The 27,497-nt window shown below is 39.1% G+C and overlaps 1 protein-coding gene across 1 annotated transcript in view; it reads right to left on the bottom strand.

Annotated features, from left to right (window-relative positions):
• Positions 1-6,011: 6,011 nt before the first annotated feature.
• The window catches only part of CPA6 (carboxypeptidase A6), a 259,464-nt gene continuing 237,978 nt past the window's right edge, over positions 6,012-27,497 (bottom strand). Inside the window, exons 9-11 of the mRNA XM_067711246.1 lie at positions 13,445-13,647; positions 9,527-9,611; positions 6,012-6,303 (exon numbers count right to left, since the gene is read on the bottom strand). Of these exons, the coding sequence (XP_067567347.1) occupies positions 6,116-6,303; positions 9,527-9,611; positions 13,445-13,647 (476 nt within the window). The 3' untranslated portion in view covers positions 6,012-6,115. The remainder of the gene's footprint in view (positions 6,304-9,526; positions 9,612-13,444; positions 13,648-27,497) is intronic.

Below are 27,497 nucleotides of genomic sequence, written 5' to 3'. Positions count from 1 at the left end.
CAGTGCTACCTCTTTGGGATCCTCAGGTATCTCCCATGATAGTTGGTGCCAGGTGCAGTGACACTTACTTCAAATATTCATTCTTTTATGAAATTCTGTTGACCCTGGCACAAAGCCATTAAAGTGTCTATTCGTGTCTGCTGCTCTACCAAATGAAAACCTTACACAAGATTTCAGACCAATATTACTTTAGATAGACAGTTGAATCTGAATACAGCCAGCAACACAATTTCTGCTGAGCAGATATCAGATAGCCTCCCTTACAATATTGAATACATCTTTAAATTACTGAAGAATTCTACCTAGGATAGCAGGGATCTGTACTTCTGCCAGAAGTACAGCTGTAATAGAAATTCAGTAACTGAACCTAACACCAGTCATTTGGTTGTTTCAAATTATTTCCTCCAGAGCATGTACACTGAATTGCTGGCTCATTTTCATGGAGGGGCTGGGTGTTCCTGTTACCTTTTAATTCTTGCCAACTGGAGAAGCATTTACTCTTGGGTCAGTTTAAAACTTAGAACACTGTTTCAGTGTTTTGTGGGAAGCTATCCTCTTAGGTGAACTCATAAATTATAAGGTGAATAGTACTCCAGAGTTTATATGCTATAACATCTTGAGTTATTTGATATGCTTCTCTCCCCAAGCCTGGGCTGTTAGAACAAGCATGGATGCCCAGGGCAGAAACTCCCATAGGGCATCCACTGGGGAAAGAGGAGGTAGTCCTAAAAGTCATAACTGCAAAAACATGGTGGGGGGATTGGTGGCACATTGGAAATGAAGAACTAAGAGTCTGCTTTAGAAGAACTTCAAGTTGCCTTTATTTTCATGTGCATTGTTCAAATGTCTTAGCAGTTCTCATTGCAGTTTGTTTTGTGAAATATATTAGGTATTCAGTGTAGCTGTTTTCAGGTTTATTATGCAGGATTCTGATTCATAAAAATATTCCATTAAATGCAGTCGCTCAGGTAATTACTTTGCTTAATCTACAGCATACTTTAATTAACGTTGCACAGAATTCTGATTTAATCAATTAGATTTGATCTAGTATAACTTAGTTGTAAATACATTTTATGATGCAGCAGCCCTAAATCATTATCGGGAACTAAGGTGATATACAACTCTACCTAAAATGAACAAATTTCCCATGTTAAGAAAAGTAAATCATCATTTGAATTATAATTTTAGTATTTAAAAAAGTAAACTATAAATAGTGGATCATTCTATTTCCATTAATAGTCTATTAAAAACAATCTCATTGGGAGCGTTAGAACTTAAAAAATATGTTTTATTTGCATCTATTCCCTGACAGCCTTGAGAACAAAAGATTAAACTCAAGCAAGATTCACCACTTTTTTTTTTTTTTAATTCTTTGGCTGCATCACCCAGTTCCCTTACCAGGGATTGAACCTGGGCCGCAGCAGTGAAAGCCCGGAATCCTAATCACTAGGCCACCAGGGAACTCCCAAGATTCACCACTTTTTGGCTCTGTAAACAGACTCATTAACAACAGTATCTCAGGATATTTATTCACTGTTCTGGGGTGAGTTTTGCCTCCCCCCCCCAAAAGATATGTTGAAGTTCTAACTCCCCCAGTACTTCGGAATGCAACCTTATTAATGGAACTAGGGTCACTGCAGATGGAACCAGTTGAGGTCATACTGAAGTAGGGTGGGTCCCCAATCCAATATGACTGGTGGCCTTATAAGAAGACCACCATGTGACGACACAGACACATACAGGGAGAAGGCCATGTGAGAGGAAGGCCGAGTTTGAAGTTAAGTAGCTGTAAACCAAGGAACACTGATGATTTCTGGCAACCAACCAGAAACTAAGAAGAGGCAAGGAAGGATTCTCCTTCAGGTTTCAGAGGGAGCATGGCCCTGCTGACACCTTGATTTGGGACTGCTATCCTCTTAGAACTGTGAGACAACAGATTTCTGTCATTTTAAGCCACCCAATTTGTGATGCTCTGTTTCGGCAGAACTTGGAAATGAAAACACTCACTAAAGCCAAGCTGAGAGCTACAACTCAGCAGAGCCAGAATTTACAAAATTACTGTTAATAAAAGTGAGGGATGAGGGATGTATCTCGTCAAACTATTTTTAAAAATGCAGATGCCGTTTTTAGTTTGAAGTTAACTTTTACATTCCTAAGCAAGTATAGACATAAATCTAACACATTTTGTCTCCAGCACCTCCTCATACACAGCACCTAGTAGAGTGCCTTGAACATAAATCACCCAACAGTATGTTTTGTAGCTTAAAGAGATTAAGAATGAAAACAGCCTATAAATATTAAAATACCCACTTATAGAACTCGAGCTGTAAAATATAGTGTTACTGAAATGTGAGAATAAGCACTGAAAAGAATTTACATGAGGTTCATCAAGGCAAAATTTCATCTTGAATCTCTGTGGATAATAAAATATATACCCATCTAGTTTGTGGATCATTCAGAGTCTATATTTTCTGTTGCCCTTGTTTTCACTTGAAAAATTACCTTTAGCACCTATGCTATGTGAAGGGCAGGGATAAATAATAAAATTTACGTTCTTGATATTAACTTGCTAACAGATCTTATTGCAGAGGGTATAGAATAGGTAGAAATTTAAAATACAATGAAAAATGAATTTTGGGGATTATCTGTAAATTCTTTTTTTCTCCCTGAATATTCAAGAGCTGACTCTGTTTGATTGCTACAGGAGTGATGATGTTTGGAAAGGCATCAATAGACAGGAGCAAAGGATCTGGACACAGACAGCTAACAGAGCAGGGGCCACACAGCACACTCCCAGTCAAGGGAGAAGTTTCCTCAGGGGTCCATGAAGGCCGCCAGATGACTCTAGCTGATTGTGTGCATCTTTGCCAGGTCCTTTGAGGAGCGGCCTCTTCCCATTCTTGGTGGTCTTCGTAAGTCTCTGGCCCTCCTGGTTGTTTCTGGACACTTTGGCCTTCACCTGTTCTGTGGGTAGAAATAAGTAGTATAAAACAACCCCCAAACCCAGATCATTTTTGAGCATTTACTGCCAGATGGGATGAATTGAAGTTTAAATTCCCAGGTGTAGTATCCCTTAGCAGGACTAAGCCTCAAACTTCCATGAGATCCATTCCTGCAAATACATAACTGGGACTATAAGATAAATTAGATTTGTAAAACGCAGACAAAACTAATATTTCCTGGTTGTCTACTATAGGTTCTATGCTATGCATTCCACAGATAATCTTATTTAATCTTTTAAATTTAATTTTGGTTTTTTAATTGAAACAATGTACATTTTATAAACATCAAAAAGATTGGGTGGTGAGTAGTTGGGAGTTTTTTAAAAGGAATATACTCCATGATATTTTTCATAATTAAAAAACAGTCAAATAATATGACTAGGCTTATATTAAAAGCAGCAGTCCCCTGCTCCATCCTTCCTCACTCCCGGGTCCCTCTCATTAGCCAGTAATTCTTAATCATTAAAATTAGTCTTCTAGTACTTACTTTCTTATTTTGAAATAACATACAGATACTGCTTTTTTTTTTTTTTGGTTTTAGATGTTTATTGACTTATTATGGCAGATGAGGATATAACTCTATACCCCCCTCCTCTCACATACATTTACTTCTTTCTATCCTTCTCATATGTACATCACAGTTTTTGGTTAAATCAGTATTTAGGGCTGACATTTTAACTATATACATATTATTTATAGGTAAGTCACATAGTAGGCTATATTTCTTCTCTTGTATAACTCATTGTTTTCACCAGACTTAACAATTGCCTTTTTTTATTTTTATTCTTTTTGGTTTGTTTGGTTTCTATGCTTTTATTACTAACTCATCCTTAAATTTTTGATATAAGTAAATTGCCTTGAGTGTGTTTAAGTGTTCTGTTTCATATTTATTTCGGAGAACTTCATCTAAAGCCTTTAGTTGTCTTCCTCCTATTTCAAGTTAGTTGTTCTCTAAACCTGGCATATGCTGTTAGTGGGACTTTTTCCTTCACCATTATCTTGAGTTTTTTTTAATGGAGAGGTAAATTATAATTTTATTTATTTTTAAACTGAGGTATCATTAATTTAGTGTTGTGTTTCAAGCGTACAGCAAAGTGATTTAGTTATATATCTATTCTTTTTCAGATTCTGTATCTTGAGATTTTTTTCATTCCTTTCTCCTATGTTGAATTTTCTGTTTCCTGGGGTTCTACAGCTTTCTCTTAGTTTATACCCTCATTTTGGTAGAGCATATCCTTCAGGAGTTTCCAGAGAAAGGTAAATATCTAGGACCTCAGTTTTATGAAAATGTCTATATTCTATCCTAACATTTCATTGATTGTTTTGCTGGGTATTGATTGTTAGGACAGAATTTTTCCTCAGCCCTCTAAAGGCATTTCTCCATCATCTTCAAGCTTCAGTGGTGCTGTTGAGAAGTTTCACGCTACTGTGGTCCTCGTTTCCTTGTGATCGTTTCTTTTTCTTTCTGGAACTTTTTAGGCTCATCTCTTTATCCTGGTGTTCATGAAGTGTTTTGGTCAGATAAATCCTCTGAGAGGATTTGCTTCTACCAAATACTTAGACGGTATAACCAACCTGGGATTAATCAGAATTAAATTCTTGGCTAGAGGTTTATCAGACCATCTAGGTAATCTGAATTTGTGCCACAAACCTGGGTGAGGGCTGACTTGTGGTTCCAAATTCTCAGTGGCAATTTCTCCCCTCTCTACTCTTGCCAAAATCTGAAATGGTCAGTTTTCCTTGTGGTCCTTTGGAGGTATGGGGGTTTATTTGCAGTTTGCCCTGACGCTGAAGGATTAGCACTTTGGAATCCCAGAATTCTGGGAGGAGGAGAACCTTCTGTTAGACTTCCCACCTTGGACTACTTAGTGTTGGGCTTTGTTCCCATGCCTATTCTCCAAAATGCTGTGAAAATCGGTCTGCACTTAGCTGATTTGACAGATGCTCTTGGGATAACAGAGTATCTCTTACCTTTCTAGGACCCTGCCTTCACTCAGTGCCTGGCCTGGGATTTCCTTACTTCGTTGTCCGATGTTTTAAAGATGACTTTAAAAAGTTATGTTTTGTCCTGAAATTTTAGTTATTTCTAGCAGTCCAGTTACTCATCCTGTCATATTCCTGGAAATGGGAGTCTATATCACCTTTTTAAACCTCAGTTTCTTCATCTGAAAAACGGGGATGATAATAGTATCCACCTCATAGTATTTCAGGAATTGGTGAGATTGTTAATAAGTATAAAGCTCTTAACACTGTGTGGCTCTTCCTCTTTTTTTTTTTTAAGTGGCGTTCTCAAAGTATAAATAGAAGTGCTCTTCCATGCTACATTTTTATAGGTGTTTGGTGCACTAATGCCAGGGGATGATGTGAAAAATCTGAGGTCTTATTAAGTTGTATATTTATTATATTAAGAAATATAGTTCTTGCCATTCCAAAAATCTTCATTTTACATGGAAACCAAGCGAGTAAACACCATTAGTAGCCTAGATCTTTTTATAAAATTAAAAAATATTTTATTTATTTTTGGCTGTGTTGGGTCTTTGTTGCTGCTAGGTGCGGCAGCGGGGGCTACTCTTTGTTGCGGTGCGCGGGCTTCTCATTGCGGTGGCTTCGCGGGCTCTAGAGCGCAGGCTCAGTAGTTGTGGCGCACGGGCTTAGTTGCTCTGCGGCATGTGGGATCTTCCCTGACCAGGGCTCGAACCCGTGTCCCCTGCATTGGCAGGCGGATTCTTAACCACTGCACCACCAAGGAATCCCCAGTAGCCTAGATCTTAATTGAGAACATGAGATTTATTGAAGTGGAATCCTCAATTTGTACATTTCTTGAGGCCAAAGAACTAGAAAATCTCCCCTCCCTGCTTAATCAAATAAGACTCGAAAGGGGCAGAAAATGGATGCCTTCTCTTACAACAAACTAGGTTATACTCTAATTTTTTTTCCACCATTTTTTTTATTGCCACAGAGAGTTGAATTGCATGAGAAGGTCCTTTTCAAGTCCCCAGATAAGTTCCCTCTCAGTAATCGCCCTTCTCTTTAAAAACAATTTGCACCCACTGCCAAGCAGCTCTTGTGCAGAACCAGCTCTCTCTGGAGGTTGACTTGCCTCTTGGGGCATCTCAGGGACACTTCCTTAGTAGGTGCATTGTGATATTCTTCACAGCCAGCATGGTTTCTGTACAGGTGGGTTTGATGAGCATCTCTGGGAGTAAAAAGCCAAAATGCCCAGTGTCACGTAGTTCAAAAGCAAATGTGTAGGGTATTCCATTTTTGTAGGCCCAATCCATTGAGCTACCAGAGCTCACATCTAAAAGTTAAAAAAAAAAAAAAAAAAAGTCAGCTTCACTAAAGAGTCTGAATAATTTTCAAAATGTATATCTAGTACTTGCTTACTAAGCCATACTAAATCCTTCCAATGAAATACCCTTTCAACAAGAGCAGTTTAAGCTGAGTTCCTGAGCTTCAAGCTCATGGAACTTACAAATCATACCTGCTATCATCATAAATCATCCCAGCCACCTTCAGTCTGGTTCTTGCCTCTGCCAGTTATGGAAACTTTGTTCTTTGAGGAGCTAGTCTAAGTAGTAATGCTTTTCTAGTATGATGACCTCAATTTCTTAGCTGCAACTCCAATATCATTTCTCTCCACCTTCACTTTATTCACCAATAAACATAATCACACTGTGGACTTTTTTTCTTCTCACTCAGTTCTTCTCCTTTTCTAAGGTCTAGAATATTGAAATTCTGATCCCAGAAAACCTCTTCTCTTCTTCTCGCCCTATTTTTTCACTCCTGATGAACTTGTTCTTTGCCTTTACTTATTACAGTTTCCAGACTTCCCCTGGGCTTCTTATAATTTCATTGAACTCTCTAGCTGGGCATGGTTAATTACTCCACTGAATTTCTCACCAGACCCTTCGTCTAGTCCTTTTCAGCTTTTGTTTTGCTAATTCTCAATCCCTAGTCCAGTTTCTCTGTCTTCTCCCTCACAAGGTAGGTGGAGAAAGTGTTTGTTGGAAATTCGTGCTAATCTCTGTGGTGCTTCTCCATTACCAGTGGTGCTCTGGGCTCCTTTTTCTAGACCTTCGCTTACGTGAACCTTTCTCATTCTCTTCTGGTCCTGCCCCTCACTTTACCACTCTCTCCATACTCATCGTGGGTAGTTAGCCCATCACCTCCTCTGCTTACATTGCAATCCTGACTTTTCTCCTTCGAGCTCAGGAAGAAATGCTGCTCGTCTTTTACACTTGGTGTGGTTTGATCCCATTTTTTGTTGTCTTCTCTAGGACCCTGTTTCCTTAGTAAACCTCCCCCCAACCCCACCTTGCATCTTGCATTTTGGACACCGAAATGTCCAAGCACTGCTTTCCTGTAGCACTTCCTTCTCATGATCCTATTATATACCATCTTCTTTTTCTTCTTCCTTTTGGTTTAGAACTCAAAAGAGAACCTATGTATGTTGCTTCTGTATCCTCAACCACTTTCAGTCTGGTTCTTGCCTCTACCAGGCTGTGAAACCTTTGTTCTTGAAGGTCACCAATGACAGCAGGCCTAATCTCCTTTTTTTGTTTTTCTTTCCCCTCAGACCTCATGGTCAACCTCTCAGCAGCATTTAACTTAGCTGACAATCCATTCTGGTAACTCTCGCCTTCTGGCTCCCATGACCTTACATGCTCCAGCTTTTCAGCACAGAGTTGAAAGTGCAGGTGCTTTAGGGCTTGGGCTATATCTGATCCCAGCACCTGCCGTGACTCTCTGTGCCTCAGTCTCCCCTTTGAAAAAGGGATCATAATACTTACTGCATAGGGTTGTTGCAAAAATTGAATAATGTGCTCAGGATATATTAGATGTTATTGTTGGGCATCTTTTCACCCCAAAGTGCCTAGTATGCAGTTTTTAGCCTAACATGCTTTTAATAATTAATTAATAAATGAATGGATTTTCATAGAAGACTCTTTCTATACTTTTCTCCCTGAAATATATATTATCCAGCCTGACATAACACCATTTTATTATTTAAAAAATTTCCCACTCAAAGATACCACTTTTTAATGCTATTCTTGCCAGTTAGAGATAGAATTATGTGACGATGGCAATTAAATGACTGCTGTTTCCCAGGCCCCCCTTTTGCTTCAGTTGGAGACAGAAGGTAGGCTGTGGTTTCATTGTCGCTCTGAGTTAGATTCACTGGAACTGCAAATAGTAGTCATAGTAGCCAAAGTCAAAGACAATATTTGCCAACACTTACATCATAGTGATATGACAGCCTCATTTCTATGGTAACAGGTTGTTCTTGGTAAATATAATACTATGACTGTGCCTTGATACCAAGCTGAAAAGGTGGACTGAGAGTAAAATTTTAAAAACTTAATGTTTTTAGGTTTTTAATCTATATTCTGTTGGCATTAACTGGTAATGTGATTTTTAAAAATACTACATTTCCCCTTTCAAGGTGGCTCTATTAAAAAACAGTTGTAAAAAGGTCAGCATTAGACCAATGATCATGAACTTAAGAAAAGACCTCTGATACTTAAGACATTACCATTACTAGGATAAGCTTATATGATAAACAGTGTTAATTAACAAACCAAGCATTTCTGCTGAAGGCTGAAGAAAGTGAGTGGTTAGGAATATAATGATGGGTAAATTAAAGAAATCAAGGAGAAGTTTGCTACCTCACTAAAAAGGATAATCAGATGTCACTATGTATACATACATATGTAATGTGTGTATATACCTTCATATGCATGCGTAGAGATTCACAGAGTACTAACCACCATACGATCACGGCAAGCTCCCGGAACGCCGCTAGACATTCGGAAATATATGATTTCTCACTAGATTTTTCAAGTCATATAGTCAATGAATTTTAGAGTTTGAAAGGCCATGAGAAATGATCTAGTCCAATTCCTCATTTAACAGTTATGGAAACTGAAGCCCAGGACTAATATCTTTGTCAGGATTACATCTAACTAGTGGCAGAATTAAGACTAGGATCCATTTCTCCTGGTTCTTTGTCCAAGTTCTTTCCATATACCTGGTTGCTCTTTATTTCATATGAAATAAATATTTTAATTACCTTTCAAGGGGAAATTCAGTTGAAGGTGTTATGTAAGAAACAGAATTTCATAACAAGAATGGTAGAAGGAAGGGATAAAAAGGAAGCTCCTTCAAGGGCTCAAACATTACATTATCTTCTCAAGGCCCATTTCTACCTTTGCAGCAGTTACAACTGCTTAAGGAGCCCGTTTTGGTACTTTGCACTGTCATAAGATCGCCATTCAACCTTGTAGTCTTTACTACATGCTTAGAATATTCTCTGCTTAGGATTTTTTCAATTGGTACACTGATTTCTGTCAAGCAGGGTAAAACTAATCAGACATAAACTCCCTCCATCTTCCTTGGCTAATTTGGTAGTCAAAAATTTCACTTTAGGGGGGAACACATTTTCTGGGTTTTTTTGAGGGAGGTCATTACACAGGTTATTGGTTCGAGAGATGATTCTGACACAGCATCCATAGGAAACTTACACAGTGTGCTGGAAGCAGGCCCGTATCGATACTGTATGCCGTACACCGACTGAAGTGCCTTCACAGCTTTATGAGCTGCAGATTCCTGTGAGGTTAAATGGAGAAATCTTATCACTTATATCATTGCATTGAAACCTTTAGAAACACTGACACGTTGAGCATTATCGGTCATCAATTTGGAGAACACTGGGCACATTGGTGGATAGCTATATTTAATAATAATATTGCTACTCTTTGTCACATGCTGCATTTTGCAATATGTTTTAGAACACATTATTTCCCTTGATTAATTCTCACAATGAGCCAGTGATCAGTAATATTTCCATATACAGATGAGAAAAGGAAGGCCCAGCGAGGTTCAGTGGTCAGGCTGGGGTTACACAGCAAGGAGTGGCTATGTTGGGATAAATACATCTTCTGAGGCTGATTTAGTGTTCTGTTCTCTTCACTTTAGTTCAGAGACACCCATTTCTATAAATTACAAAATGCTTGGCAGGGCCCAAGTCAGTTTTGCTCATAGCTACACATATAGTATTTAGCAACGTGCCTGTATATGACAGACACTTAATCACTGTTTCTTGCATGAATGTTGAATAAGCAGAGATCTGCAACAGTATCCCATTAATCTCATTGATCTTTGAGTGCATACATCTTTAAGTGGCGGCCCGGTTCAAGGTATTTAAAACCCATTTGGATCAGTTCAGAAACGCTTTAATTCAGTAAGAACGACTCCTCTTGCTCTGTGTGTTTATCCCTTGTGGGAATGGAAACACTTTGAGACTGCTTCGTGACTTCTGAGGTTACACAGGCTTGTGGCAGAGCTCAGCCAGGTGCGGCTTAAATGTAGAAATTCTGAGGTGGAACTTCCTAGCAATGCCAAAAAGCAGGAAAAATAAACACCTTCAAAATACTAAACGGTGAATATTCTAAGATGAACGAGAATGATACGGACTACCCTTGAAAACATTTCCAAATGGTATAAAAGCACTAGTTCCAGCAAGAAGTTAGAGAAGTATTGTATGACCAGTGAGAGGAAAAGAAGTGTGTTGAAACCAGTATACAACTCTCCCATTTCCAGGTGCCTGTGAATAATTTAATCCATCAGTTGAAGCACTCCGGGCAACGTGGTACTGTGTGCTGGACCTGGCTTCAGCCTGCTGTCCTCACTCACCTCAGGGAAGCAGAAAGCCGCATTGGCAGCAAATGCCACACTGGGTGGCTATTCAGGAACCAGGCTCCAGAACCTGGCAGACATTCATTAATTGATCTCACTGATGACGACATTCTCCTTGCAGGAGCCGACAAGAAAGGAATGTAAACACCATAATGAGGTCTCTTAATGGAGAATGTGCTAAGATTTTTAACATCTTCTCCAATGGCCTCAGTGATATTCCATGGCAAGGGCAGAAATTTCTACATTTAGAAGATTACTGCATTCTGCTGGTGAGGAGACCTTTGTTCCTCATTATTTCAGATGACTAAACCCAAGAAAAATAATCTACCGAGGAAAAAGAAAGATAACCACTCTGCCTATTTTCGCAAAATGTATGCATAGTTTTAGCCTTTTGGGCTCACTGGACTTCTGCCACTGACGTGCAGGTGCACGTTGATAAGAGGTTGAGACATGATCCTTCCTCGAAGAGTAGAAGCTTCATAAAATTTTCTAAGAATATTTTCCAGGATGGTACCTATTTAAAAGAGTTTAAGTGATTCTTCCTTTTGTCCATTCCTTCTTTTTTCCATTCAACCAGAAGGACCCAGGTCTCCCTTATTGGACCTCAGCTAAGTAAGGAGTATATGTTTTATTTAAATATTTTTATATTTAAAGCAACTTAGTGACCGAAATATCTTAGCAGAAACACAGACTCCTACATATTGATGGAATGTTTTTGAACAAGTTGAACAGAACTTAAATGGCTACTGGTTAACATTCAGAGACATCTATTATCTGAGAACTGTAATCTTAGTTTTAACGATTTAGCTTATCTGCAACCCGCTAACAGGATTTCTCAGTGGGGTCACCACTGACAGTTTGGACTAAATCATTCTTTGCTGTGGAAGGCTGTCCTGTGCAATGTAGGATGTTTCACAGCATCCTTGGCCTCTACCCACTAGATGCCAATAACATCCCCCACCCCTGTTGTGGCCATCAAAAAATGTCTCCAACACTGTCAGTGTCCCTTGGGAGGGAAATTCATCATTGGTTGTGAACCACTGATCCACTCTTTATACCACATCCTCCAATCCAAGACACAAGGAAAATAACTTCTGATGGGAAGATAAATTCAAAATATGGAGAATATTCTCATGTGGTAGTTTTTGTTTTGTTTTGTTTTTTTTGCGGTATGTGGGCCTCCCACCGCTGTGGCCTCTCCCGTTGTGGAGCACAGGCTCCGGACGTGCAGGCTCAGCAGCCATGGCTCACGGGCCCAGCCGCTCAGCGGCATGTGGGATCCTCCCGGACCGGGGCACGAACCCGCGTCCCCTGCATCGGCAGGCGGACTCTCAACCACTGCGCCACCAGGGAAGCCCTCATGTGGTAGTTTTAATATATTACACATTCTATATAATCTGTTGTGAGGATACAAACAGACGCTGTGTCCAGTTTAGAAAAGGCTGAACATTCGCGTATAGAAACATTTTGGGTACAAGGTGGTTAGGTTGCCAGGTCAATAACACCCAAGAATGAGAAGCCTATTTGACCCACCGAGGAGCTGAAGAATAGCACTATCAAATATCACTCCCACCTTTACAGTATTTCTCAAGAGAGAGAATTTGCTCAGAATTCTTGCATGAAATGCTAAGAACAAAGTTCCTCTTTTGGACAGAACGCAAGCCTAACCCCAGGCCACCTTCCGACCTCACGTTCCAAATTCTTCCCAGGTCCTGCCCATCGAGATCAGGAATTCCTGCAACCCCAAGCAACTGGTGCAGGATTTGGAGTCTGAGGTATAGGGAGAGAGAGGATGCTTCTTTTTTATAAAAGCTTTTAAATTCAAGCCTAAAATACATACAGAAGAGTATACAGATTTTAAGTTTATAGTTCAATGAATGATCACAAGTTGCATGCAGTCATCTAGAACCAGCATCCAGCCAAGGAATAGAAAACCAACAGCAGCCCCAAAGCCCGCCTGTGCGCCGTCCCATCACTCCTCCCTCCCTCTTCCTTGCTTCTAACTCTATGTATTAGTTTGGCCTGGTCTTGAACTTCATAGGCCTTCAGATGATATAGGCTCTGAAGCAGACTCACTTTACTGAGGAATTAGTCCCTATCGTGGATAGCTTGTTGGGTTTCTGAGATGAGGTGAGGAAGGAACTCTGCTCTTTCACTTTCAGGTAATCTCATGCCTGAAAGGCTGTTCATTCTTAGCACTAATTTGTCAGATGCAGGCCCAGAGACTTAGTAGCATTAAGCAAATAGCATTTATAAATTAAAACTTGCTTTTAATTAATGAGTCAGACCATAATTTACGCACAGTTGTTTACTCAATAAAGTTAATTACAGCCCTGCATATGTGACCGAAGCTGTAATCTAATCACCTCCATCCTGACATTTTCCAAATAACCTGTGGTAAGAATGTAAATATGTTTGAAATGATTGCATTGGAGAAGCAGCGTGCACAGTGGTTAAAAGCAGCAATGCTGGAGCTAGATTTGGGGTGACTCCTGGCCATGACACTTAGTAGCTCTGTGCTCTTAGTATAATGACTTAACATCTTTAAGTTTCAGTTTCCTCATCTGTAAAATGTGGATAATAGTTGTTACTGAATAGATTATGAAAAATAAGTGAGATTATATATATATGAAATGCTAATTAGAACAAACACAATGTGTTTGCTATTATCATTACCACATAGAACCATCTTAGCATTAGAAAAGGAGGAAGCCTGACACACATATCCAGCTTCAAGTACTTACCACACAGCTAAAATTGGGGATTGTTGCGTATTTGTAAGAATAGGGATACAGCAACATCTGAGCATATGCGTGAAAAGAGAGGTAAGCCCTTATGTGCTTCTTGTGTTTTCGGAGGAAGTTCGCTACAGCTTTCACTTCCGGCTCAGATTCTGGGAAAGGTCCGCAGTACGTATCATCACAAGGGTGCATGGAAGCTCCTTCATCTGCAAATTAGAAAAGAAAATGGGGTGAAGGGGTGGGCAGGCAAGAAGCAAGAAACACAAATCAGCATTGTTAAACTGATTTTTCGTTTATTTCTGTAAACACACGGTATTATTAAGCAGTTCCTCTAACTTCTCATTTAAAGAAATCAATACTGAAAAATCCAAGACAGTTCAGGCCTCCATGCATAATGGGAGGGCAGCCTGAATAGGAACTAGGTGCTGCTTGTTTAAGCCTGCATAAACCACTCTAAAGGGAGGGCTCTATCAGTTGGAGGACTAATTCTACGTGATCCCCCCAGAGCAGGAAAGGCCTCCTGTTTATACACTCCATGAGACTTGCACTTTCCCACCATTAACACTCAATACACTTGTAATTAGTGTCAAAATTTACTCATTTGACATGCAACCAATATTTACACTAATCTGGGTGCCTGGGATACAGTGGAAGACAACATAGGAAGAAATCCTTGCTCTAACAGAGCCTACATTCAATCTGGATTCTTTGTTAGATTCTAATGCTCTGAGAAGTCAGGGGCTGTGTTTTTGCTGCTGGGCACCTGACAACTAGAACAAGTATGGCAAGTGTTCAACAAATATTTGTTGAATAAATGAATGTCAGATCCGAAGAAAAGGCTAGACCTCTGTACAGATGTCTGGTAAGATACAAATACTGATATATCAAGAACAGGGAGGCAAGACTGAAATAATTCCACCGAACATGCCATACCAATTTCTATTATATTTTTAGATCAGCTATATACAAACTGGCTTTGTGAGACCCGAGGCCTCTCCAGTTATCTTAGGGGTCAGTTCCGTTAAGTCCTCAGAACTAAATTTTAATAATTTTCAAATTAAAAATGTATACGGGTCTATGAAGGGGAGGAAGGAAAATAAGATTCACTCTAACAATCACAGTATTAAGTTCCAAGAAATTTTGGAAATAATGACATTTTTCAGTTACTTGCCAATCTGAGTCCTTACGATCTCTCCCATACCCCTGGAACACTGTAACTCTTTCCATAAACACATGGAAAATGTTTGGTGAGTCTGTGACATAGTCTAATACTTCTGAAAATGGAAAGACAGATCAGGCTAAGATCAGGCTAATTCTTGAGTATGTTAAATCTCATTTATGCCATAGGAGAGTGTAGATGGGGGAACTTGCAGCAATTGTGGTTTTCGTCCTTTGAGTCTAATTCTGGAGATGCCTCAAAAGCAAGTGGGATATGGATAGAACTCAGAACTTAATATAAAAACTGTAGCTGATACTCCTGAAGGAATAGGAAAAAGAGACATTTGAGACATTTACATTGATGTAAAGCACTGGAAAGGAGAGATAACAAATAGAGCAGCTAATTCCAGCGGGAGCAGAAGTAATGAGCCAGAGAAACAGAACTCACAATAATCCTAATAAATATTCTCAAGGGCATATAGGAGGGCACTGGAAACATTCAACAGGGATAAGAGGTTATAAAAAAGAACCAATGAGATATAATGGAAATAAAAAACTTAATTCATGGGTTGAGTGAATACAGTGGATGAGTGAATTAATGAGATGGAGTGGGTTTTGAAATGTTTCCAGAAGGCATTAGAAGAGACAAAGAATTGGAAAAAAGAGAAAAAAAAATTAAAGGGTATGAAAAATAGAATAATTGTCAACATCTGATTAATAAGGGTTCTAAAAGAGAAATTAAATATTTGAAGAACTGCTAACTGACACTGTGCCACGATTAAAGAAAGATTGAATGGGTACCAACACGAGAGAGAAAAGGGAAAATAGCAACACTTTGACACAGTAAAGTGAAATTTAGGAACGAACCGATTCCAGAGAGAAAGAAGCAGGCCATCTATAAAGGAATGAGAATTAGATTCACATCTGACGTTTTAAATAGCAACACTAGAGTAATATTTCCAAAGTACTTTTGAAAAAAGGAAATGAGTCTAGACTTTTATACCTAGCTGAACTCTTATTGAAATGTGAGAGTGAAAGATGTCATAGTTATTGTGGCATATTTTCATTGGTTATTTTTTCAATTTTTTTTCACTTAGAGGTTTTAAATTTCACATCATACAAAATGTAAAGGTTTTAAAAGGATTTTATTTTTAATTCTCATAAGTTTTGCCAAATTGTTTACTAAGTTTGTTACTGTTTACACTCCCCCAAGTAATGTAGAAGAGTACCATTTCTCCTCAGTACCTGCCAACAATACCCTGAAAGTGTATCACCTTTTGATTTTTGCCAGTTTGCTGGCAAAATTTAATTTGCCTTCCTACTACAAGTATGTTTGAGCATTGATTCGTAGGTTCACTGGATTGGACTCCTCTCTGAATTGCTTAATCATGTCCTTAGCTCATGTTATTCTCTCTTGGGCTGTTTATCTTTTTTCTTACCCATGTATAAAAGAGCTTTGTATAGATGTTTGTCATCTGCATTGCATTTTATTCTCATATTTATAATTTTTCTATTGAATTGTTTACTATAACTTTTACCATTTTAGACATTTTAAATTTTATGTAATTACTATGTCTTTTTCAATGCCTTTGGGTTTCCTCTCTTGGTGAAGAAAGTTTCCCCTATTCTAAAGGATTAGAGCTTATTTATAGGTTTTCTTCTAAGAATGTTATCATTTTATTTTGTTCTTTTTCATCTAAGTCTTTAATCCTTCTGGATTTTTTTTTTTGGATTTATTTCTGTACCTATGTAACCTAGTTATACCTTCAGTTTTTCTATAGTGATAGCCAATTCTACCAGCATCATTTATTAAATATTCTATCATTTTCCCACTGAATTGAAACACCACCTTGGTCATATATTAGAGTCAACTGCATTTGTAGATCTATTCCTGGATTCTCTGTTCTGCTGGTCTATTTGTCTATTTCTATACTGTCACCCTATCAATCTATAGCAGCATTAAGGTATGCTCGATATCAGACAAGTTCCCCTTACTAGTATTCTTCTTCCAGTTTTATTGGTTTTTAGGGTCTATTTACTTTTCTGTATAAAGTTTATGATCGTCTTATCAATTCCCCAAAACAGAAAACAAATGAAAAACCCTGTTGAGATTCTAAATGGAATTGCATTAAACTTAATACTGATTTGGGGAGGATATTATTACACTGTGTCACCCAATCCAAGGACATGTTACACCATTCCATTTGCTCAGATGGCGTTTTATGTTCTTCATTAATACTTTATCATTTTTTCTTTAGTATGCCTTGTTTATTGTTGCTATTATTATTTTTTTAAACATCTTTATTGGAGTATAATTGCTTTACAATGGTGTGTTAGTTTCTGCTGTATAACAAAGTGAATCAGCTATAAATATACATATATCCCCATATCTCCTCTCTCTTGCATCTCCCTCACACCCTCCCTATCCCACCCCTCTAGGTGGTCACAAAGCACCGAGCTGACCTCCCTGTGCTATGTGGCTGCTTCCCACTAGCTAGCTGTTTTACATTTGGTAGTGTATATATGTCCATGCCACTCTCTCACTTCATCCCAGCTTACCTTTCCCACTCCCCCTGTCCTCAAGTCCATTCTCTACGTCTGCATCTTTATTCCTGTCCTGTCCCTAGGTTCTTAAGAACCTTTTTTTTTTTAGATTCCATATATGTGTGTTAACATACAGTATTTGTTTTTCTCTTTCTGAATTACTTCACTCTGTACGACAGATTCTAGGTCCATCCACCTCACTGCAAATAACTCAATTTCATTTCTTTTTATGGTTGAGTAATATTCCATTGTATATATGTGCCACATCTTCTTTATCCATTCATCTATCGATGGACACTTAGGTTGCTTCCGTGTCCTGGCTATTGTAAATAGAGCTGCAATGAACATTGTGTTACATGACTCTTTTTGAATTATGGTTTTCTCAGGGTATATGCCCAGTAGTGGGATTGCTGGGTCATATGGTAGTGCTATTTTTAGTTTTTTAAGGACCCTCCATACTGTTCCTATATCAATTTACATTCCCACCAACAGTGCAAGAGGGTTCCCTTTTCTGCACACCCTCTCCAGCATTTATTGTTCGTAGATTTTTTCATGATGGCAATTCTGAGCGGTGTGAGGTGATGCCTCATTGTAGTTTTGATTTGCATTTCTCTGATGATTAGTGATGTTGAGTATCCTTTCATGTGTTTGTTGGCAATCTGTATATCTTCTTTGGAGAAATGTGTATTTAGGTCTTCTGCCCATTTTTAGATTGGGTTGTTTGTTTTTTTGATATTGAGCTGCATGAGCTGCTTGTATATTTTGGAGATTAATCTTTTGTCAGTTGCTTCATTTGCAAATATTTTCTCCCATTCTGAGGGTTGCCTTTTCATCTTGTTTATGGTTTCCTTTGCTGTGAAAAAGCTTTTAAGTTTCACTAGGTCCCATTTGTTTACTTTTGTTTTTATTTCCATTTCTCTAGGAGGTGGGTCAAAAAGGATCTTGCTATGATTTATGTCATAGAGTGTTCAGCCTATATTTTCCTCTAAGAGTTTTATAGTATCTGGCCTTACATTTAGGTCTTTAATCCATTTTGAGTTTATTTTTGTGTATGGTGTTAGGGAGTGTTCTAATTTCATTCTTTTACATGTAGCTGTCCAGTTTTCCCAGCACCACTTATTGAAGAGGCTGTCTTTTCTCCACTGTATATTCTTGCCTCCTTTATCAAAAATAAGGTGACCACATGTGCGTGGGTTTATCTCTGGGTTTTCTATCCTGTTCCATTGATCTATATTTCTGTTTTTGTGCCAGTACCAAACTGTTTTGATTATAGTAGGTTTGTAGTATAGTCTGAAATCTGGAAGCCTGATTCCTCCAGTTCCATTTTTCTTTCTCAAGATTGCTTTTGCTATTCAGGATCTTTTGTGTTTCCATATAAATTGTGAAATTTTTTGTTCTAGTTCTGTGAAAGATGCCATTGGTAGTTTGAAGGGATTGCATTGAATCTGTAGATTGCTTTGGGTAGTAGAGTCATTTTCACAATGTTGATTCTTCCAATCCAAGAACATGGTATGTCTCTCTGTCCGTTTGTATCATCTTTAATTTCTTTCATCAATGTCTTATTGTTTTCTGCATACAGGTCTTTTGCCTCCTTAGGTAGGTTTATTCCTAGGTATTTTATTCTTTTTGTTGCAGTGGTAAATGGGAGTGTTTCCTTAATTTCTCTTTCAGATTTTTCATCGTTAGTGTATAGGAATGCAAGAGATTTCTGTGCACTCATTTTGTATCCTGCTACTTCACCAAATTCATTGAATAACTCTAGTAGTTTTCTGGTAGCTTCTTTCGGATTCTCTATGTATAGTATCATGTCCTCTGCAAACAGTGACAGCTTTACTACTTCTTTTCTGATTTGTTTTTCTTTTTCTTCTCTGATTGCTATGGCTAAAACTTCCAAAACTATGTTGAACAATAGTGATGAGAGTGGACAATCTTGTCTTGTTCCTGATGTTAGTGGAAATGGTTTCAGTTTTTCACCATTGAGAACGATGTTGGCTGTGGGTTTCTCATATATGGCCTTTATTATGTTGAGGTAAGTTTCCTCTATGCCTACTTTCTGGAGGGTTTTTATCGTAAATGGGTGTTGAATTTTGCCAAAAGCTTTTTCGGCGTCTATTGAAATGAACATACGGTTTTTCTCATTCAGTTTGTTAATATGGTTTATCACGTTGATTGATTTGCATATATTGAGGAATTCTTGCATTCCTGGGATAAACCCACTTGATCATGGTGTATGATCCTTTTTTTTTTTTTTTTTTGTGGTACGTGGGCCTCTCACTGTTGTGGCCTCTTCTGTTGTGGAGCACAGGCTCTGGATGTGCAGGCTCAGCAGCCATGGCTCACGGGCCCAGTCGCTCTGCAGCATGTGGGATCTTCCCAGACCGGGGCATGAACCCGTGTCCCCTGCATCAGCAGGTGGACTCTCAACCACTGTGCCACCAGGGAAGACCTGTGTGATCCTTTTAATGTGCTATTGGAGTCTGTTTGCTACTATTTTGTTGAGGATTTCTGCATCTATGTTCATCAGTGATATTGGCCTGTAGTTTTCCTTTTTGTGACATCTTTGGTTTTGGTATCAGGGTGATGGTGGCCTCATAGAATGAATTTGGGAGTGTTCTTCCCTCTGCTATATTTTGGAAGAGTTTGAGAAGGATAGGTGTTAGCTCTTCTCCAAATGTTTCATAGAATTCGCCTCTGAAGCCATCTGGTTCTGGGCTTTTGTTTGTTGGAAGATTTTTAATCACAGTCTCAGTTTCACTGCTTGTGATTGGTCTGTTTATATTTTCTATTTCTTCCTGGTTCAGTCTCAGAAGGTTGTGCTTTTCTAAGAATTTGTCCTTTTCTTCCAGGTTGTCCATTTTATTGGCATATGGTTGCTTGTAGTAATCTCTTATGATCTTTTGTATTTCTATAGGGTCAGTTGTTGCTTCTCCTTTTTCATTTCTAATTCTGTTGACTTGAGTCTTCTCCCTTTTTTTTTCTTGATGAGTCTGGCTAATGGTTCATCAATTTTGTTTATCTTCTCAAATAACCAACTTTTAGTTTTATTGAACTTTGCTGTTGTTTCCTTCATTTCTTTTTCATTTATTTCTGATCTGATCTTTATGATTTCTTTCCTTCTGCTAACTTTGGGGGGTTTTTGTTCTTCTTTCTCTAATTGCTTTAGGTGTAAGGTTAGGTTGTTTATTTGAAATGTTTATTGTTTCTTGAGGTAGGATTGTATCGCTATAAACTTCCCTCTTAGAACTGCTTTTGCTGCATCCCATAGGTTTTGTGTGGTCGTGTTTTCATTGTCATTTGTTTCTAGGCATTTTTTGATTTCCTCTTTGATTTTTTCAGTGATCTCTTGGTTATTTAGTAGTGTATTGTCTAGCCTCCATGTGTTTGTATTTTTTACAGATTTTTTTCCTGTAGTTGGTATCTAGTCTGATAGCATTGTGGTCTAAAAAGATACTTGATATGATTTCAATTTTCTTAAATTTACCAAGGCTTGATTTGTGACCCAAGATATGATCTATCCTGGAGAATGTTCCATGCGCACTTGAGAAGAAAGTGTAATCTGCTGTTTTTGGATGGAATGTCCTATAAATATCAACTAAGTGCATCTTGTTTAATGTATCATTTATAGCTTGTGTTTCCGTATTTATTTTCATTTTGGATGATCTGTCCATTGGTGAAAGTGGGGTGTTAAAGTCCCCTGCTATGATTTTGTTACTGATGATTTCCCCCTTTATGGCTGTTAGCGTTTGCCTTGTGTACTGAGGTGTTCCTATGTTGGGTGCATAAATATTTACAAGTATTATATCTTCATCTTGGATTGATCCCTTGATCATTATGTAGTGTCCTTCTTTGTCTCTTGTAATAGTCTTTATTTTAAAATGTATTTTTTCTGATACGAAAATTGCTATTCCAGCTTCCTTTTGATTTCCATTTGCATGGAATGTCTTTTTCCATCCCCTCACTTTCAGTCTGTATGTGTCCCTAGGTCTGAAGTGGGTCTCTTGTTGGCAGCATGTATACAGGTCTTGTTTTTGTATCCATTCAGCCAATCTATGTCTTTTGGTTGGAGTATTTAATCCATTTCCATTTAAGGTAATTATTGATATGTATGTTCCTATTACCATTTTCTTAATTGTTTTGGGTTTGTTATTGTAGGTCTTTTCCTCTTCTTGTTTTTCCTGCCTAGAGAAGTTCCTTTAGCATTTGTTGTAAAGCTGGTTTGGTGGTAGTGAATTCTCTTAGCTTTTGCTGGCCTGTAAAGGTTTTAATTTCTCTGTCGGGTCTGAATGAGATCCTTGCTGGGTAGAGTAATCTTGGTTGTAGGTTTTTCCCTTTCATCACTTTAAATATGTCCTGCCAGTCCCTTCTGGCTTGCAGAGTTTCTGCTGAAAGATCAGCTGTTAACCTTATGGGGATTCCCTTGTATGTTATTTGTTGTTTTTCCCTTGCTGCTTTTAATATATATTTTTTGTATTTAATTTTGGTAGTTTGATTAGTATTTTCTTGGTGTGTTTCTCCTTGGATTTATCCTGTATGGGACTCTCTGTGCTTCTTGGACGTGATTGACTATTTCCTTTCCCATATTAGGGAAGTTTTCAACTATAATCTCCTCAAATATTTTGTCAGTCTCTTTCTTTTTCTCTTCTATTTCTGGGACCCCTATAATTTGAATGTTGGTGTGTTTAATGTTGTCCCAGAGGTCTCTTAGTCTGTCTTCATTTCTTTTCATTCTTTTTTCTTTATTGTGTTCTGCAGCAGTGAATTGCACCATTCTGTCTTCCAGGTCACTTATCTGTTCTTCTGCCTCAGTTATTCTGCTATTGATTCCTTTGGAGAATTTTTAATTTCATTTATTGTGTTGTTTATCATTGTTTGTTTGCTCTTTAGTTCTTCTAAGTCCTTGTTAAATGTTTCTTGTATTTTCTCCATTCTATTTCCAAGATTTTTGATCATCTTTACTATCATTACTCTGAATTCTTTTTCATGTAGACTATTTCCTCTTCATTTGTTTGGTCTGATGGGTTTTTACCTTGCTCCTTCATCTGCTGTGTGTTTCTCTGTCTTCTCATTTTGCTGAACTTACTGTGTTTGGGGTCTCCTTTTCACAGGCTGCACATTTGTAGTTCCCATTGTTTTTGGTGTCTCTCCTCAGTGGGTAAGGTTGGTTCAGTGGGTTATGTAGGTTTCCTGGTGGAGGGTACTGGTGCCTGTGTTCTGGTGGATGAGGCTGGATCTTGTCTTTGTGGTGGGCAGGACTGCATCTGGTCATGTGTTCTGGGGTATCTGTGACCTTATTATGATTTTAGGCAGCCTCTCTGATGATGGGTGGGGCTGTGTTCCTATCTTGCTAGTTGTTTGGCATAGGGTGTCCAGCACTGTAGCTTGCTGGTCGTTGAGTGGAACTGGGTCTTAGCATTGAGATGGAGGTCTCTGGGAGAGCTTTCGCTGTTTGATATTACATGGAGCTGGGAGGTATCTTGTGGACCAATGTCCTGAGTTCAGCTCTCCCACCTCAGAGGCACAGGGATGACACTGGCCAGAGCACCAAGACCCTGTCAGCCACATGGCTCAGAAGAAAAGGGAGAGAAAAAGAAAGAAAGAAAGAAAAAATAATAATAAAATAAAGTTATTAAAATAAAAAATTATTAAAAATAAAAAGCAATTATAAAGTAATAAAAAAATGTACAGAGAGAACCCTAGGACAAATGGTAAAAGCAAAGCTATACAGACAAAATCACACAAAGAAGCATACACATACACACTCACAAAAAGAGAAAACAGAAAAAAATATATATATCTTTTGGGAAGTCTGAGGTCTTCTGCCAGCGTTCAGTAGGTGTTCTGTAGGAGTTGTTCCACGTGTAGATGTATTTCTGATGTATCTGTGGGGAGGAAGGTGATCCACGTCTTACTCTGCCATCTTGAAGATCCCCCCTGTTGTTGCTATTATTATTATGAATTGGTAACTATTTCTTTTTTTAAACAATTTTTATTTAAAAATATTTTAAAATTTTTTATACAATTTTTAAGGGTTACTTTCCATTTACAGTTATTACTAAATATTGCTCTATTCCCCATGTTGTACAGTACATCCCTGAACCTATCTTACATCCAATAGTTTGTACCTCCCACGCCCCCACCTCTTTATTGCCCCTCACCCCTTCTCCACTGGTAACCAGTAGTTTTTTCTCTATATCTGTGAGTCTGCTTCTGTTTTGTTATATTCACTAGTTTTCTGTACTTTTTAGATTCTACATATAAGTGATAATCATACAGTATTTGTACTGCTCTGACTTATTTCACTTATCACAATGCCCTCTAAGTCCATCCATGTTGCTGAAAATGGCAAACTTTCATTATTTTTACGGCTGCGTAATATTCCGATGTGCATTTATACCACATCTTCTTCATCTATTCATCTGCTGATGGACACTTAGGTTGCTTCCATATCTTGGCAGTTGTAAATAATGCTGCTGTGAACACTGGGTGCAGGTCTCTTCAAATAAGTGTTTTTGTTTCTTTTTCAGATATATACCCAGGAGTGGAATTTTTGGGTCATATGGTAGTTCTATTTTTAGTTTTTTGAGAAACCTCCATTGGTTTTCCACAGTGGCTGGAATTGGTAACTATTTTTCAAATGGTCCTCTCAGGGTGTGATGGTAGAAGTCATTTCATGATACCATGAGAGCTCCTCCTATCCTCCCCCTTCCTGTCTTCCACCTCCAACTCCATCAGATCTAGCTGGGAATTAGTTGCCCAAACTATCTCTTTATAAACTTCATTTTGGAAGCTTATGTGCTGTCAGAATGAAAATGTGACCCATTGAGAAAATTTTATATAAAATATGATATGTATGTTATTTACATATATAAATAGTTTTCTGATAACTTTATTCTTAAAGATAATATCATATTTGGGATAATGAGTGACAGCTTAGTTGACATTTCCTTAGAAAATCAGACCCTCTTCTAACTAACATTCTAAGTTGCTAAAGATAAATTACTTGTTTTGTTCAAACCGTCAAGAAAGAAGGCATATAATCCTTTAGTATTCTCATTTCCCATTCTTTCTGTAGATTGTAATGATTTCTAAGCTACTCCTGATTTTGTAGAGGCTGGAGACTTACTTGTTTTTCAACTAACAGTGGGTAAGGATTGCTGTCTTTTATCCTTTATGAGGGAAGAAAAACAAAACTTAATGGTTTTCTTTTTCAAGACTGAGTAGCAGGAGGGATAAGTATTTGGTACTGAAAACAGAGCCAGTGCTATTGTTCCTTTCTGGAGTGGGGAGCAATTGGGGCTGTAGATGGAGATGCGGGTGGTGAGTGCCTTGTATCCCTGACTACATAGCCACAGTGAGACACTACTCTTGACCTGAGGCACTTACCTTGCCCACATCATCCTCACTAGATCTTCTCTGGGTAGAGCTGAGGTTTTGATAACATCCCTTACACACATAGGTGGTACAGATCTAATATAGGATGGGAAGAGCAGCAGGGTTTAGAATACAGAATCATTCTACAGATGACTATGTCTGGCTGTAAATCCGGTAGCACTTATGTTGTACTATAGTTACTTATTTATATAGACTCACCCCTCCTTTAGAGGGTGAACTCCTCTAGGACAGAGGTCATGCCTTATTATTCCCAGTACTTAGAAAAATGTACACCCTTGCTATGCTTTAAATGTTGTTGAATGAGTAAGTGGAGCTGACCCTGCTCAGGGGAGATGCTTGCACATTGGACTATTTCATTGAATTTAGGTCTTTGAGTAGACAGCTAAACTCCAGTTCATGTCCATGGAAGGCTGAGGACTTACAAGGGCAACAATAACAACAGAATATCTTCAAAAATCCTGTTGGTCCGTGAGAACATTCTATTACCTAAGCATTTCTTGAATAATTTCAAATCTGAAACTCTGAGCTTTCCCTAAGTTATACTTTAATAAATGTTTAACAGTTTCAGAAAGGAAATGGTGTACTTAAAACATTTTTATATATGGTGATGAGCCCCAAATTGTTTATGCACATGAGTACAAATCCTCCCTCGTCCCTAACAAAATACAGAGTGATAGCTTTATGAGTAAGCTTTTAACAAGTCATAGCAGAAAAGGGCCATTAAATTTCCTCTTAGACTGTATAAAAACTGTAACTGTGTGCTGGTGAGGTTTCTTTCAAAGAAGGGAGAGATATTTGCAACTGGAGAGGACTGTTTATAACAGGAAGGTTTCGAGGAACGTGCAGGGAGAGCAGAGGTGTGTGGAGAATGCACGGAGCCAGAAAAGGTGTAGATTGGCCAGCAAAGAAGGAAAAAGTGCCATGGTTCCCGAGGTGTCAGGAGGACCAGGTGTCCGATCTCACCTGTTTTCTCACAGAGCTTGAAATAGTCTCCTCCCTTGGCTTCTGACACACTGACCCCTTATGTTTTAGTTCCAACAACTTTTTTCTTTCCTTATTAGTCCTCTTTATGGGTTTCTCTACCTCTGTCCGTCCCTTAAGCACCCAGTTGTTCTGCCCTTAGTCCACTGTCTTCAGTGATCTCTCTCTTCAATGAATATGGCTTCCTCAGCTACTACTTAGGTACTAATACTTTCATTCATTCAGCAAGTATTTACCACGCCCACAAACTGGGATAGGTCAATGAATAAAACAAAGTTTTCTGCCTTACAGAGCTTACATTCTAATGGTGCTGATGGTGTTGGTGGGGAGATAATAAACAACACAGTGAATAGCTAATTGCTCTGTGCAGTAGAAAAGTGCTGTGGAAAAGAGAAAAAGGCAGAGGATATAGTAAATATCAGGGAGGTGAGTTGCATTTATAGAGATAGTGGTGAGGGTTATTCTCAGAGACTGACTTTTTTTTTTTTTTTTTTTTTTTTTTGCGGTACGCGGGCCTGTCACTGTTGTGGCCTCTCCCGTTGCGGAGCACAGGCTCTGGACGCGCAGGCCCAGCAGCCATGGCTCACGGGCCCAGCCGCTCCACGGCATGTGGGATCTTCCCGGACCGGGGCACGAACCCGTGTCCCCTGCATTGGCAGGTGGACTCTCAACCACTGCGCCACCAGGGAAGCCCCAGAGACTGACTTCTGAGCAGACTTGAAGAACACAGGGAGTCAGCCGAAGCGTCTGGGGAAGAGTGTTTTGGGCAGAGGGAGCAGCCAGTGCAGACGCTGCACGGCTGGCCCTGGGGTGTTCCTGGCCAGTGTGGATGGAACCAAGTGTTGAGGGGGAGGGTAGAAACCGATGAGGTCAGACAGTCAATGGGGGCCCAGATCATGTGAAGTTTTATAGGCTATTTTATGTCCTGTATGGGTGAGTAAAGTGGGGAGCCACTGCAGCATTTGGAGCTGAGGGTTGACATCATCTGACATATTTCAGAGGTTCATTCTGGCTGAGGAGATGGACAGACGGTGTGTTATGGGGAGGATGTGTGCGAGGGTAGGAACCGTGAGACTAGTTACTGGGGTGAGAGATGACAGTAGCTGGGACCAGGGAGGTAGTAATAGAGGTGGTCAGGATGGCTGGAATCTGGAGCTATTCTAAAGGTAAAACCAAAAAGATTTCCTAATGGATTAGAAAAGGTATACGAGAAAGAGAGGAGTTAAAGATGTTCCCGTGGTTTTAGGCCGGGGCGATGGGAAGGTTGGAGCTGCCATCAGTGGAATTGAGAAGTGGCTGTAGGAAGAACAGGTCTGGCAGAGTAAAGATCAGGTGTTCAGTTTTGGATATTTTGAGTTTGAGGTGTCAGTTAGATACACCAGTGGAGATGGCAAGTAGATGTTATATACAGGAGTTTGGAGGAATGTTTTGGGCTAAAAATAGACATTTAGGAGTCAGAAGCGTATGGTAGAGGATGAGCTCTCTTAAGGAATGAATGTAGAGAAGAGAAAAGGTCCAAGACTGACCCCTGGGCATTCCAGTGATCAAAGTTCAGGGGAAGAAGAGGACCCCACTCCACACCCCCGGAAAAAAAATAGACTGAAAAAAATGACCAAGAAACCAATGAGTTTGGAAGAGAGTTTTCTATTCTGGAGGCCAAGTGAAACTACATGTATTGAAAAATAAATCTTGGGCCTCCCTGGTGGCACAGTGGTTAGGAATCCGCCTGCCAATGCAGGGGACACGGGTTCCAGCCCTGGTCTGGGAAGATCCCACATGCCGCAGAGCAACTTAGCCAGTGCGCCACAACTACTGAGCCTGCGCTCTAGAGCCCGCAAGCCACAACTACTGAGCCCACGTGCCACGACTACCGAAGACCGTGCATCTAGATAGAGCCTGTGTTCTGCCACAAGAGAAGCCACCACAGTGAGAAGCCCGGGCAATGCAGTGAAGAGTAGCCCCCACTCGCGCAACTAGAGAG

The sequence above is a fragment of the Pseudorca crassidens genome, chromosome 17 (assembly GCF_039906515.1).
Source record: "Pseudorca crassidens isolate mPseCra1 chromosome 17, mPseCra1.hap1, whole genome shotgun sequence".
Lineage (NCBI taxonomy): Eukaryota > Metazoa > Chordata > Mammalia > Artiodactyla > Delphinidae > Pseudorca > Pseudorca crassidens.
The sequence above is the reverse complement of the archived record's forward strand: the minus strand, read 5'-3'. Positions and strand labels throughout refer to the sequence as shown.